The sequence below is a fragment of the Drosophila ananassae genome, chromosome 2L, assembly GCF_017639315.1.
Source record: "Drosophila ananassae strain 14024-0371.13 chromosome 2L, ASM1763931v2, whole genome shotgun sequence".
NCBI classification, from domain to species: Eukaryota; Metazoa; Arthropoda; class Insecta; order Diptera; family Drosophilidae; genus Drosophila; species Drosophila ananassae.
The window spans coordinates 20,589,289-20,604,058 of record NC_057927.1 but is presented as its reverse complement, the minus strand read 5'-3'; the positions used below and the strand labels follow the sequence as shown (position 1 = coordinate 20,604,058).

Genomic DNA, 14,770 nt, shown 5'->3' with positions numbered 1-14,770 from the left:
TGGCCAGGTGGCTAAGGTTAAAATTTTGAAGCCATCAAATTACTTAAAGAATGTATCGTGCGTGAAATCTTCAGTTAGGACACTCAACATCATTACTTAAAGTCTCTAAAATCTTAAATAAAACATAAGTTTAATGATGGACTTGTACCACTTTTACCAGCTGGTAATGACACTTCTTTGCCAACTTTTTCCTGCTCTGACCCACACTAAGTGACTCAACAGAACTTGGTTGTGAGCCAGAGAACCACAGCATTCAGCTGTTGTGATCCAAAAGTGCTTAGCCAACTTCAAGATGAAGTCGCCAGTGGAGGGAGAAAAAAAAACTGGCTCGTAATGTGCCATAAATCTGTTACTAATGAAACAATTATGAGCTGCGATTAATGAGCCCCACTGCCATAAACAAGTGGCAGTCGAGTGGCACACAATCGGTGGGAAAGAGGCGAAGAGAGGAATGCGGAGGCAGACGGTGGTGCCACAAAAACGTGACAGGCATGACAACGCGGCGTATGAGTAACGTGCATATAAAGCACCTGCAATGGTCTGACATTAATGAATCGATAGGTGAACCCTCGCGGCAGGGACAATTAGTTTGACAGGGCATATGGATTGGATAATTTATGCATGTGACACATCCTGACAATCACTCACCTGAGCGGATCCTTGATGTGGATGTAGCGGTCCATGGAGATGGCGCAGAGATTGAGAATTGAAGCCGTCGAGCACATGACATCAAAGGCTACCCAGGTATCACAAAATTGTGCTCCAAAGATCCAATATCCTGCGGGCGATACGAGATGGGGAAAAATATTCGTGAGAAAGGTGAAAATCAGTGGACTCAGACGAGCCTTTGATTGCTTGTTAAAAATGCTTAATAGGTACTCAACTTTCTGCCTGGGCCCTGGACATGGCGGAAATTGCCATGTTGCGGCCGGACGGAAAAAAGTTGTTTCATTTGCACGGCAAAGTGCAGCCGGAAAACGAGTCGGAGGGAACCGGACAAAGACTAAAAGGCAGCCGTTGTGTGACAGAAGCCAGATTCTTGTTTTATTTATTCATGACGCAAATTGAGTTTAAATGATTTCATAAATTCATTTCCGTTTCCTGTCCCACATACACATATGCAAGCCTGCTTTCGGGCCGAGAACCATTTAAATTTCATTTCGCTGGGCCAGAGTAAAAACAAATAAATTATTTTCAGGGGCTTGAAAATTCCACAAGTGCGTCGCAATTACAGAGACCCAGACTCGATTGATGTCCCGTGCGTGACCAGAAACGGATGTCCTTTGGAGCCGGGGGTCAGAGAGGAAACAAACTCACTGATACGCACATTTGAGCTCGTTCTATGCACTGAATTCAATAACAGATTTTCCAAATAAAAAGGTTATTTATTTGTGGTGTTCGTGGCTTTGGGGCCATGTTCTCGTGTAGGCGATAAGAATATGCATATCATGCTCGTTACGGCTTTCATGGCAGTTAATCAAGCGTACCGCAGGATACGGCTCTTAAATGCCACAGGAAGTGCCAACGCAACTGGTCAAAGCAAATCCCCGACCAATTCGACCCTCTGACATCAGGATATCGGGAAATCAGAAGGGGACTATCAGGATATCAAAAATCAGCGCCAATGACTTTCACATCCCAAAGTCTATAAATAGACACACAACCTATTTAATTGGCTTTAAGCCAGATGTCGTTTCATTCGAAAAGATTAAATAAATTGTAGATGCTTTTCAATCCAAAAATCAAGTAATCATTTAACTAAAAAGTTCCAAGAATTTTAAACCTGTCAACTGTCAGTGGTCTTTCCATAACTTCTCTTGTCAAATACTTTCAACGGCTTTGTACGAACTCGTATGCGGATTGCATTAGATTTGCAAATGGTTTTTGAAATACCGAATTTGCACTCAGAGTTCTTCCCCCCTTTTTCCATCAAAATCGAGAGCAGCTTTGACTTCAGCTTTGGCCCGAAAGAATGCAGAGCACTTGGCCAAATGCTCATGGCCCCGAAAAAAGCAATTTGGAAAGGTGAAAGTGTATGAGCATGTATTGAAGTCAGCAAATAATTCATTCCGCTCTTAATGCACACGTTTTTGCCGCACAGTAAATGTTGAAAAAATAATTCTTAATAAATATTAAATAATACTTATTCCATTACTATTTTTTTAAAAAATCTATCATTACATATGAATGATAAGTTTAGTTGTAAATACAATTGAAAGTTTACAAATAAAGCTTGGATCTGTTCCATTATTTTGAACACCGCTGTTTAAACATCCTCTTATGAATTTCTTTTGGCCAAAAAGTGTGCTATATGTTTTTGTGATTCCTCCGGCTGGCAGCATCTGTCGATTCTCGACGGTTCCCGGCTCGCTTCGCTTGTTGTTTGAGTTTGTCCAATTGCGTACGATGTTTATTTGCTGATTTGCCTGTCTTCGAGCGTGCTAAATGTTGCCTTGGCGAAAATAATTTGCCTCCGTGTGGGTGTCGGTCTGTTGACGGCCCCTAAGGCATCTGTTTGTCTTGGAGCAGCTGAGCATTTTTATTTATTTTTTCACACTTTTGCTTACGCGGCAGCACTCGGCTCCTCCGAGTGCCAAAGTCGTTTATTATTTTCACACACACTCCCGTGGCAAGGCGAAGACTGGGTGGCTGGATGCCTGGAACATACATATATGTGTCATGCCACCCTATTCCCCACATTTCATCAGAAGGCATCGCTTCGGATTCCGCTCACATTTTCAGTCTCGCATGACAGGCTCGCAGTTTTCCTTTGCTTTTTTTTCTGTTTGTTGTTTATGATTTTCCACTTTTTTCCTTACGCACATTGATGTCAGCTGCATGTTTCCTGAACCGGAACACGTTGTTAGCTCCCCGTTGAAAACTTTGGCCCGGCTTTCGCCTAATTTGCCTCTTATTTACTTAGCCACCAAACAGCTCCGCCGTCAAGTTTCCATCTCGAGTTTTCCCTTTCCGGCGGTGCACCGCGCGGTGCTGCGGCATTAATATGTGAAATGCACCACTCATAAAAGGGGCAACGACTGCCATCCGGCTGGCAAGAGCTTCAGCTGCACAAGGACATCTTGTTGAAAAAGTGGCAGGAGTCGGGTGGGATAACTCGAGGAATAAGTGCTGCTGCCTCGCTCGGAATGGCTAATGGAAAATAATCAAAATGTGTGGCTGCACACGGGATCTGCATGTTAGACGTACAGCTGAAATAAAATGAAATTCCTGTTTGGCTGACTATAACCATTTGTCCAACTAGATGGTAACGAGGGTTGCCTGAACAGTTTCGAAGGTGGATAAATGAAGTCTAGCACTTGTTTCGTCTCATAATTCTTGGTGGAAAGTTTTCATATCATGTAGAAACCTAGGTTGGACCACTAAGACCGCCCTCGTTTTCATTCCGGACCCAGGAAGTATTGTGCAGTCACAATGGCCATCACTGGAGTAGCACGGAATCCGGGAACTCGAGATTCCGGAGAACCCTGCCAGCTCGTGCATGGACTTGTGCAGCTGACACTTAAAAGGCATTGACAAAGCCATCTTAAATCCGGCTTTAAGCGCTCCCAGCTATGTCAGATGGCACCTCGAGTGCCGAGGGGGTGGTTGGATGAAAAATTCATCGATTTATGTTATTTTTTTTACCGCAGCCTACAGCAATTTACATAAATTTCAGAGCTAGCAAATTTCAATTGCAATTTTCCATTACGCAGCCATAAAAAGGTAGACATACTTTTTAGTACTTACCCAGCAAATCGTTGACACCTGCGAACGTCATCACGAGCGAGGCCACGAACAGATCCGCAATCGCTAATGAGGCCAGGAACAGATTGCCGATGCGGCGCAGACTGCGCTCCGTGTATATGGCCAGACATACCAGGATGTTTCCGGCCACCGAAAGGAATATCAGCACCGATAGGAAGATGCCTGCGGCGAGTCCAAATCAAATATCACACCCGTAATCCCACCGTCCACAGACAGACACACGCACATACACACAACAATGATCGTTTAAAGCATAGTTTTATGGGTAAACATTCGAGGCAGTGTGTTTCGGAGTGGGCTGAGTGGATGAGTGTGTGTGGGTGTAAGAGGGTGTAGGTGCTGCTTTCGGAGGGTGCGTGATGGTGTGTTTGTCACATGCAACATGCAATTTTACAGATAATTGCTGCAGTGTCCGTGAGCTGAGTGGATGCGATGCAGCGGGTTGTTATACATTCAACGACATTTACTTTACCAACAACTACAATTGACACAAGTGACAGCGGCTCCGGTTCCTCACCAACTATTGTATCCATTTCAGAGGCATTCGTCCAGCTGCTCTCATTGTAGAAGGATGTCAGCTGCAATGGAACCAGAACAACAATGGATGAAGTTGTTAGTCTGTGGGTTAAGTAAGCTGTTTAAATGGAAAGATATCCTCTCAGAAAATAGCAGGCCCTTAAAACTACAATGTTATATTGTAAGATGAAGGAATAATACTATATAAAAGTTTTCAACAATTAAGGAAGTCTAATTGGAAACTAAATTCCTTTTGTTCGATATTAAACCAAATACAAATTTTAAATAAAATTGCTTTTTATCTCAGCCCAAAAAACAAGTTAAAAGGTACGTTTTAAATAATAAACCTTCTGATCAAAAAATCAAGAACATTTATTATTTATTTTCAAGATATTAGAAAATATTTTCTTCCAAACGAAGATGTAAATAATATTGTTCAATGTGGTTAGGCCATAAACTAGTAATTCCGTTGATTTCCATCCCAAAACTAATTACATTTTGGGAAATTCTCCTCAAATTTAATTAGCTGGCATCTGCTTGGGGTTTCTGTGAAGTTTTCTCCAATCACTCTGCTTATTTTCATTTCAATGTGGCACGCACGTCCTGGCCACACAAAAAACTATCAATCATTTGTGGCATGTGTGCCAAGGAGCGCATCGAGGAGAATCTGTTTGAAGAGGCCAACCAAGCTGGCTGGCATTATTTATAATTAAAATTGACAAAATTTCAAGAAAATTGCCAAAGCCCATAATGAAGTTAATTTGTTTTGCTAAGCGCCACCGACTCACTCTACGAAGCATCCGCATATCTATCTGTTTGTGGCAACTTTGGGTGGGAGGTTGTCTTGTGGTTTCCTTTCCCGGGAAAAGTGCGGGTAGGAGCGTGTGTGAAAGCCAGACATGTTGCCATTCTAGTGGTTTGCCTTTGCTTTAATGGATCCAACTAAATATGTGCCCGATTGAACCAAACAAGCCGACAGCAACACCCCCTCGCAAACAGACCGTCTTTAAATGAATTTATTAATTAATGCGGAAGGATACACACATGGGAGTAAGAACGGGAGCACGAGAATACTGCAGTTACGCAGGCGAAGTGAATGTGTCCATGGGATATGTTCCAAATACGGCGAAAAGCGCCTACGTCCTTTAAGCGTTATTGCCACAGGAATGTAAGCGCACAGCCGGCAACAAAAAACAGTAATGAAACCATAATAAAATCCTCAAAAGCAGACCCGAAACCGCTGACAAATGCAATTAATTAATTCAAACATGAAACGGCTGACGCAGTATAAATATTTTCACGGTTGCCAGCCTCCACGAAACTTTATTTAATTGAAATTGTTTTTTCAGCAGCTCATGCTAGTGGGTATCTCTGCCACAAGCAGCTTATTAACTTTAAAATTACTAATTTTTCCATTCCAAATAGAAACTTCATTTCGATCAACTCAAATGCAGCATACGTTTGAGTTGCGCCACAGGGCGTATACTTGTTACCATGAATACGTAGTTGAACGAGCTAATTTATTTATGTTTCGATTAGTGAAAACATTTCCACTCCTCGCATTAACTAAATTGCGGAAATATTTAACTATCACCCGGGGTGGTAATATAAACTCACTAAAATACGATTATCTATATTGATTGCCATGCAGAGTGGCACGACTTTAAAGTCCCCAGATAGACGAAGCCACTAAAACGAATTCCAGGGTTATCTGATGGGGTTGAGGGCTACGGGAATTATATGAAATGAGCCATGAATTGGCAATAAACAAAATTAATTGCTGCCATCCACATTACGAGCGCCAAGTGCTGGACAATAAAAGACACTTAAGATTATAAAAATTACATGAAATGCTTTCTCGTGTCAAGTGAATTTTCATTAAAATCTGGAGCAGCTGCTGTTGCTGCTACTGCTCCTGAACAGAATCAGTAACGTTGCCCCGCATTACTGAGATGTTAATGTTTATGTTCATGCCGCTGCTTCTTTAGCGGCATCATTAAAAAGCAGTTAACAGCCCGGAAGTGAAGGCAAAGTGAGTCAGCAGCGAAGGTCATAATGAATTTTCAATTTCCAGTCAAAAGAAAAACATAAAAAATTGTTCGTATTTAAAATTTAAAGATATTAGAAGGGAATTTGTAAAATATCAAACTCTAGAGTCGCTGCTTAAAAATATTGTCGATTTTTTTCAATTTATAAAACCTCTTTTAAATTAGATCCTCTTAAGGACCCTTTCTCCCATCTTGAGAACTGTAAGCGGGAATTTAGATGCTTTCACGGAACAGCGCGCAAAGAGAAAGCATAAACAAAGCATCTGCCAAGTGTGTGCTAAAAGATATTTAAACTGGCGGAGAAAGGGGAGAACAACTGTGACAGGAGCTACTGCATTTAATTGGCAATAAAAGTGGACAACGAATGTTGTGGCCAACGGCTCCTCAGAAGGCCTCGAACTGTTAGGACAAAGCAAGAACATAAGCCTCTAGGAAGGACAAAGAAAATGGAATTTCAAAGGGGAAAGGAGGGGAATTCTGAGAAGAACCGGCAAGAATTGTGCTTGGGTACTTCGGTTTTGTTTGCAGAGTTAAATGGCACAATGCGTTGATTAAACGTCAACACATATACGTAACTAAGCACACAATAATACTGCAAGAAATTGTACTGATTTAGTAAATTTTGTTATATATTATAACATTTTTTAAATATTCTTTGATATAACAATGTTCTAGTATAACAAAAAATACTCACTTAAAATGAATTTAGAAACTTGTAAAAGAATATTTTGTTTCTGTGTAAGGCTACTTGCCTGGTTACAATAATATGGCCCACAAGGCAGAGCCTACACAAACCTGTTGGGAAAATAACAACAAAAGGTAAAATTGCTGCCTTTCAACGTCCTGTCCAAGCGTCTGTCCTTTGTCTGGCTGCCCGGCCTAGGCGGAAGTAGTGTGATTTACAAGTAGAAAGACTGCCAGACAGGCTGAATAATAAGCAAAGGGCTCACCGAGTTCCACACTTTACAGTGTGTCATTTGAGCACTTCCGGCAACAACAATCAGCAAAACACGAGCAACACCAACACAAGCACCAACGGAAATGATAACAACAAGAATGACAACAAATTCTCTAGCCAGTGGAACAAGTGCCACATGTCCCAGGGCATAGTTGTTAATTAAATGCCCTGTACAATTACCGGAGCGAAAAGTTTTCCACAGAAGCGTAAAACAACATAATTCCAATATGTACCAGAGAGCACTCTCTTGTCAATTACCGCATCCATTAGCCATAAAGAGGAAAATTAATGAATCAATAAGGAAATTCATTTCATTGTTTTCTCAACTTATAATTCATCCTAAAACACTTTAAGTTATGCGATTTACGAGAGAGAAATTAATTTCAATTTGAATATTAAAGAAACTTTGTTAATGCCAGAAAAGTATTTGAATATAATAAACTCTTTCAGATAGTCTTTGGCTCAACGAATTCGATTTTCTCGTTTTTCTGGTGCAGTAATAAATTTTCAATTTCCCTGCACTTTGAACTTTGTGCGCACGACTTCTCGAGCCGGGAGTTTTGCGGCGCATTGAACCCGGCTCGGCTGGGTAGCTAAAAACCAACTTAAGTTGCTGTTTAGCATAAATTTAAATTCTTATAATAAACATGAAATGCTGTGGGCGTATCCTGGCAAGTTTGTTGGGAGGAAAGAGGATTTCGCATAGGAGCGATAATAGCGGGCCTAGACTGCTGATTTATGCGCTGAGCAAATATTTATTGTTTGCTTTCGGAAACTTTCTTGCAGAACTTTAAGTTTGCTCAAGTTACCGCCTCGTTATGCAATCCTTGAAAATGGGGAAAATGTCGAGAATGGAAATGGAAATGCCAGACCCCAAGGTGTTGTGAGCAGATGCTAGCTGCAATAACAAATGCAGAAGTCTTTACCAGCTATCTCTCATCTGTTGGCCATTGTCAGAGCCGTCAATGTGGCTCGTTGACAATTGCCGGCACCTCCGCCAGGATCAGGAGCAGGATCCAGGAGACTGTCAGTTGTCAACAATGAAGCATGTGTGCTTGCGTTCATTGTTGAAAGTTCGGCTTAATTAAACAAAGCTAAAAGTCAAGACTTTGCAGGGGCACATGTGCGTCTGGCTGTCAAAAGTCCTATGTATGCATCTATGTATGATAATTCCTTGATAATTCCTTACAAATTCCAATGGATGCCTGATGGCGCGGAAAAGTGTGTGACATTAAGTGGGGATTTTCCCCACTCAAGGAGAAACAGTAAAACCAAAGTTGAGCAGCAGCTCTGCCTCAATTATGAATGAACTAATTAGATCCCTTCTCTGGCGATGATGGATAACAAGTTTATTCTCCCTGGAGCAGGGTTTTCACACTTGCGGTGAGTGGCTAGCATTTTTGGACGTGCCACAGAGACAGGTCTTAACCTCAAGCCAGACACGCTCATGCCGAATTTGCCAGCCAGATAAATAATTAAAATAGCAAAAGATGGACCTACGGTACATATGAGCTCAGGATGAAGGCAACCTCATGCTTCCTATGCCCTGGAAAATTGCTATTAAAATTTGATTTCTTATAAACACGAGCTAGAAAAGTTCATGTAGTTTCTAAATTAAGATAATACAATGATTTTTTTTCTGGAAGCTCACTAGATTCCATTTCACCATTATCTTATACGTATTTCTAATTAGCCACACCAAAGTGTTGTCCTTCGATTGTGTGTCTCTGGGATTGTAAATCAAATGTTGCAGAGCTAGTTGCCACGCAGTTGCTCTAGTTCCTGCCAATTTTCGGAGGGCCGAATGAGGAGGACTGTTTGTGTTGGCTTCCATTCAGCAGATTGCCTTGCTGATTGGCCCGGGGTAGATTGTCAACGTAAGGATAATTAGCTCCAACAGGAGATGACTCGCTGGGAGATGCTATTCTACATGAAAGTGGGCATGACAGAAACGGGAAAGGGGGAAGTGCCAGCTGCAAGAGCAGGAGCAGGAGCCGGAGTAGACGCAGACGGCGGCTCTTAAGCTGATTGTAAATGCAGTCTCCATCTCCCATCACTCAATCTATCCTGGTACCCCACTTAATCTTCAGGCCTCTCGCTCCCCAACTCCTCTTAAATCCATCGATTTTGTACTTTTTCCTATGGCATATCTTTTTCCTTTTCGGATTTTCCACTGAACTGGAGTGAAAAACTTGGCAAGTGAACGTTGTCAGTCACTGGCGCTCAGTTGTGTGCTTAACACAAACATCCCGTTAACTCGTACAAGTGTCGCTGGCACTCACACTAACTGACACCCACCCACCACCTACACCCACTCCCTCACAAGGATAAAGACACACAAACACTTTTACAAGCACATATAACATAAAGTGTAAATATAGATACATCAGTGCAACTGCACTTGTTTCAATTGAAAAGTGGTATGTAAAAAAGGGTAAAAAAGAGCATAGATTCCAATCCCCTAGATTTCAAGTTGTCAAACACTTGGCTTTGGGTAAAAAGATCGTTTTAATCTAGGAAATTTTTTCCATGGAGTTCTACTAGTCGAAATGCATATCACCTTCTAATTGGATACTTTAAGTTAATTGTGTTCTCTGGGCTTACAATATATTTTTTAACACATTTTTCTTTTTTAAACTTTACTATCCCTATTATGGTAATTTCTTTCGGTGTTGGCTGGTTCCATTTACGATTTCCAATAAAAATGTAGTCGGATATCTATATTTTATTTTGGCAATATTTGGCAAAGTTGAACACTCGACGAGGATGATTGACATGACCCTTGGTCGTACGAATATTATATGCTCGTGGCCCCATTAAATTGACTTGTCACGAGTAATCGTTCTGCACTTTTGTGTCATTGCCGAGTCACTGATACCAAAGGCTCGACTCGTATAGGAGAACCATAAAAAATGTCAGCAAAAAGGCAGAAAAAGGACAAAACCAGCGCACACACACACACCCAAGCCGAAGGACTAAACTAGCACATAAAAGCTGGGTTTATGGTCAATCAGCAGCGAGCCTTTTTGGGTTTACCGAATCCCTTTGACTGCCCATCAAGAATCCTTAAACCCATTCACCTGACTCTAAAAAAAAAACGCAGGAGAGCGAAAAAAGAGGTAAACGAAATGTAGACAACATAAAAATCACGAATAACCAGCTATTTTATTTGCCCTACCTTTTCGCTCATTGGCAAATAGGGAAGGAAAGAGGACTGGAGGGCTGGCATGTTGGTAGGTGCAATTAAATGGCAACACCTAGACAAACACATTGTGGCTCTTGTGGCCAAGATTAATGTGGAATGCCCCTGATGGCAGGTTGCATCTCCCTTTGCAAGGGTGCTGCCATGCATGCTCGTGTGGTTTCTATATATATATACGCGATATACTACAAACGTACATTCGTGACCCGATTCGGGAGGGAGGTCCTCCAGCATACAGCTCATTTATATTGCGGCTTGCCCCGTGATTATGGCAGGCAGCTGTCACACACATTTAATTAGGCGAAATTGCTGACATTTATCCTAGTCCCCCCATCTTCATTTTAAGCATTATCTAATTGAAATTGCAGAGGAGGCCAACCAAATAAAAGGATGTTTTCACAACTTTATGAGCGAAATACTTGGATAATCCTTTAACACTCTCGAGGATGTGACCAAAAGCATTTCAATTAAGTCATGGCTGAAACTTAAAAGTGCAAGAAAAAAATGTTAGAAATTAAATACTTATTTGATTCGTGAATGTTTGAAATCAATTCACGTATTTTTTAACCTTTTTGAGTTTATTTTTTTGTTTCATAAAATTTCCTTTTAACAAGTACGCAGCTTCAAGTATTATTTTCAGGTACTTATTACCTGATAAATTACTGAAATGTTAAATTTTTTAACTTTACGTTTTAGATTCCTTTATAACTATAGCACATTATTGATTTCAGCATCCTAGTAAACAATTACAGTTCGAAACCCAATTTCAATTGGCCGGGCTATCGATAGCTATCGAGCCACGCCCCGCAGACGCCCCGTTGCCAATTGATTTGGACAAATTGCTGGCGGAAATTTGCGCAAATTCCAGCGGCGAAACACACAAATCCATGGTGGCTGGGTGTTGCTGTAAGGGGCCAAACAATGGAACCGATTTCTGAATGGAAAGCGCAATCCGAAATCCGCAATTCGCCATCCACATGGCAGCAGCAATAACAAATAATGCTATTAATATTTTATTATTATTATTGCTATGCAAAGTCTGCGAACAATGGAAGCCAAAGTTTTTCTCTGCGGCGGCTTATGGGTAATAGAAAATGCGGAATTCCATCCAAGAACGCAAAAACACAATGAAGCGAGAAAGAAAATGCCCAGGAAGAGTGGGAGAGTCGAGAGAAGAAGGAACATAAACCTATTCTTTTATGCATGCACTTTCCATACGGATGGCAAAGGCAAGATTTGTCGAGGGAAGATTAATAATTCAATTAGATGGCACAACGCGGTGTATGCGTGATGCATTATGCAAATCAAAATTCAAGTGCCAGGCGAAAAGAATGAGAGGCAATTTGGTGGCGACACACAGCATCGACGCCTACAACGAGGCCAAATGTCACTGTCAACATGCGGTTAACTGACTTCAATTGCGGTCCGGGGCTTAAGTTGTCTGGCCATCAAATTATCAAAAAACATAGCAAAATGCATAGTAAACAAGGGCAATTAGCTGATCTAGGATGGGCGCAAATTGAACCAATTGAGTTGCGAACATAAATTACATTATCGTTGGCTAAATCACAGTTTATAAATTAGTTGAAAATCTATTTATGCGGAAAATGTGTGTTGACATATACCAGAGTTTGTGCGCCTCATCGTTTGCCAAGCGACGTGATACTCATTATTTACATTCGATTGAAAGTTAAACGTGCGAACAGATGAGCACAACTTTGTCGTTCCAACCGACAAGTATTTAGATCTATATCTCCCAAGTGGTGGAGATGTGTGTGTGTGTGCTATATCCTATCCTGCTGCTGCCACGCCAAGCACGTAAATTGCTCGTTCTCCCAAAAAAAAAGGAAAAGAAAAAAAAATAATAACACACTCACACCGGAATGAAAAAAGGGATAAACTTTGGTTTCAGCATATACATCCTTGACGGAGTTCCTTTGCCAACATGGTTTTGAAAACAGGATTATGCATCGATGAAGGTGAAGGCACACGTTTGTGTGCGTGTTTTTGGGCCAAAGTTTCCTCATGTGCTGGCTGCTAATGAGGCTCGCATTCATTTTCATTTACCAGCTGGATGGCTAGAAGTGAAATAAATTAAAAGGAATGCCAAAGCAGGAAACTTTGCCAGCAGACAGCAGACCTTTTGTTATAATTTAAACTTTGTATTAAATAAAATTAAATGTGTGGGTGATGAGATATAAGTGATAATTGTGTGTTAATCACTCACACTCGCACTGCTGCCACGTTTCCCCAATGGCATGCCATCAGTTTGAATTTAAAAGATCTACTCTTTGTCCTTTTCCCCAGTAACCTCCCCCCAACAACACTTTCGCCTTGATAATTCATTAAGCAATCTGCTATGCTGCTGGATTGCGTATACGCCCCATAAACCAGCGAACCACAAAAACTATACGACAATGTTCTGGAAATATGCGAGCACGTAATAAAAATGAAATGTTCATAAAGGCCAGGCCAAGCCAAGCCATCCGATCGGGAGAGACAGAGACATTGTAAATTATAGTGGTAACAACGGATACCTGTCATTACACGGAAACAAAGTTTAAGAAATTGTTTTTTTTTATTTTTTAGGCTGATTGATACCAAAAGAGTATTTTAATAAATAAACACCTTTATATATATTGCACAAAACAATACTTTACTTTAAGATTAATATTCTTATTATATTGGTAATTTTCTGGTTAGCTTTACAGAAAGCTTCAAAATCTCAATGCAAACCCCTAATTTATGGTATCCAATTTTTCCGCAGTGCAGCGTATTTTACGAGCTGCGCCAGAGACATAAAGCCAAAGCCCAATGAATGCTTCGATGGCAACCACATAAATACAATCGACCCGTCCTGGCCCACATTCTTGCTTGGCCACATCCATCCCCGGCGCTGGAAAGGAATTCACTCACCGTTGTGCCGTCGTAGCCATTTGTCAGCAGTTGGATGTCGATTTCAATGTCCAGGTCCACTTTGGCGGTCGTCAGCTGCAGCGGCAGGTGATCGGCGTCCAGCAGAGTGCCATTGGCTGTGCTACTGTTGCCACCGCCATTGTGACTGATGTGGCTCGTGATGGTGCCGGTTGGGGTGGTGCTGCCGATGGCGGTGCTAGTGGTGGTGCTGCCAAGGCTGGTACTGCCACCGACCACCGCCACGCCCGCCGTTAGAGCGAGCGCAGCAATCGCCCTCATTGCATTTGTCATTACAAGGGCCGAGGATTGTTTCCGGATTCAGGTTTCAGGATTGGAAATGGGCAATGGTGAATGGAAGTGGTAGCTGGGCCGGGTCACAGGATATTTTCTAGTTGCAAACTGTTTCTTCTAGTTGGTGTTGTTTTTGCTGATGCTGTTGTTTTGGTTGGCAATAAATTGCCCTAATGCGGCAATGCAGCATTCTGTTAATAGACTGCGATTTCCGTCGATGCGGAGCGATGTTCCCGAGCCATGTCCTGCCATCAATCAGGCAAATTGCTGCATTAAAGTCTATTGGCTTGGCCGCTCCTTGAATGATTAATTATGCGGCTTGTGCACCTACACACTCGCACACAACGTTCTGAAAGACACGCACACACACAAAGAATCGCTAAACACGCACTCCCGTCAAGAATTCTCGATCGGCTCGCGGGGCTTTCAAAAACCTACCCCTACGAATAGTATTCATATATTTTTTGGCGGTGTATTATGGTTTGTGCTTGCTGCTTGATGCCACTTGCCGAACCGTGCGAACTGAAGGCTGAACATCGACTGTCCGGACACGCACGACTGCCAGCCAAAGTACGGCGGGAACTCACGACCAATGCCGTGTTGTATGCAACAACTTTCGGTTCTGCCGTTGCCGGAGCCGATAATTTTATTCAACAGGATATTTCGTACAACAGGCGTAATATCTGCGCTGCGCAGGTCTCAATCGGAGAGAACAGGAACTTGCAAGGCAGAGCGGCAGGCACCTGTTGTGCCAGCCAGGCGATTTCCCAGCGACTCGCTGGCGATTTGCCCGCGACTTTGGCCGCCCTCCCACATTTATTCTCATTAGGGGACACAGAACGACAAACGACTGCCTCAACTGCAGGCAAATGGAATACAATTGCCGGTTTTGACAAATTGCAGCTGACAGAACTGCAAGCCGACGCAATCTTTCAATTGTGATGCCTTTACCGAGGGTAGACTTAACGCTTACGAATTTCAGGAAACAGTTTAAGATAACTTTAATAATATTCTTGCTCTTTATAAATACTTGCATAAAGCTGTATTGAGCTATTAAATAATAACGTAAGAACT

General features: G+C 41.9%; 1 protein-coding gene across 1 annotated transcript in view; it reads right to left on the bottom strand.

Annotated features, from left to right (window-relative positions):
- Positions 1 to 14,546, bottom strand: part of LOC6501549 (dopamine receptor 1) — a 38,237-nt gene extending 23,691 nt beyond the window's left edge. The window contains exons 1-4 of the mRNA XM_001955422.4: positions 13,406 to 14,546; positions 4,238 to 4,343; positions 3,748 to 3,927; positions 649 to 778 (exon numbers count right to left, since the gene is read on the bottom strand). Coding sequence (XP_001955458.3) covers positions 649 to 778; positions 3,748 to 3,927; positions 4,238 to 4,343; positions 13,406 to 13,696 — 707 coding nt within the window. The 5' untranslated portion in view covers positions 13,697 to 14,546. The remainder of the gene's footprint in view (positions 1 to 648; positions 779 to 3,747; positions 3,928 to 4,237; positions 4,344 to 13,405) is intronic.
- Between the last annotated feature and the right edge of the window lie 224 nt (positions 14,547 to 14,770).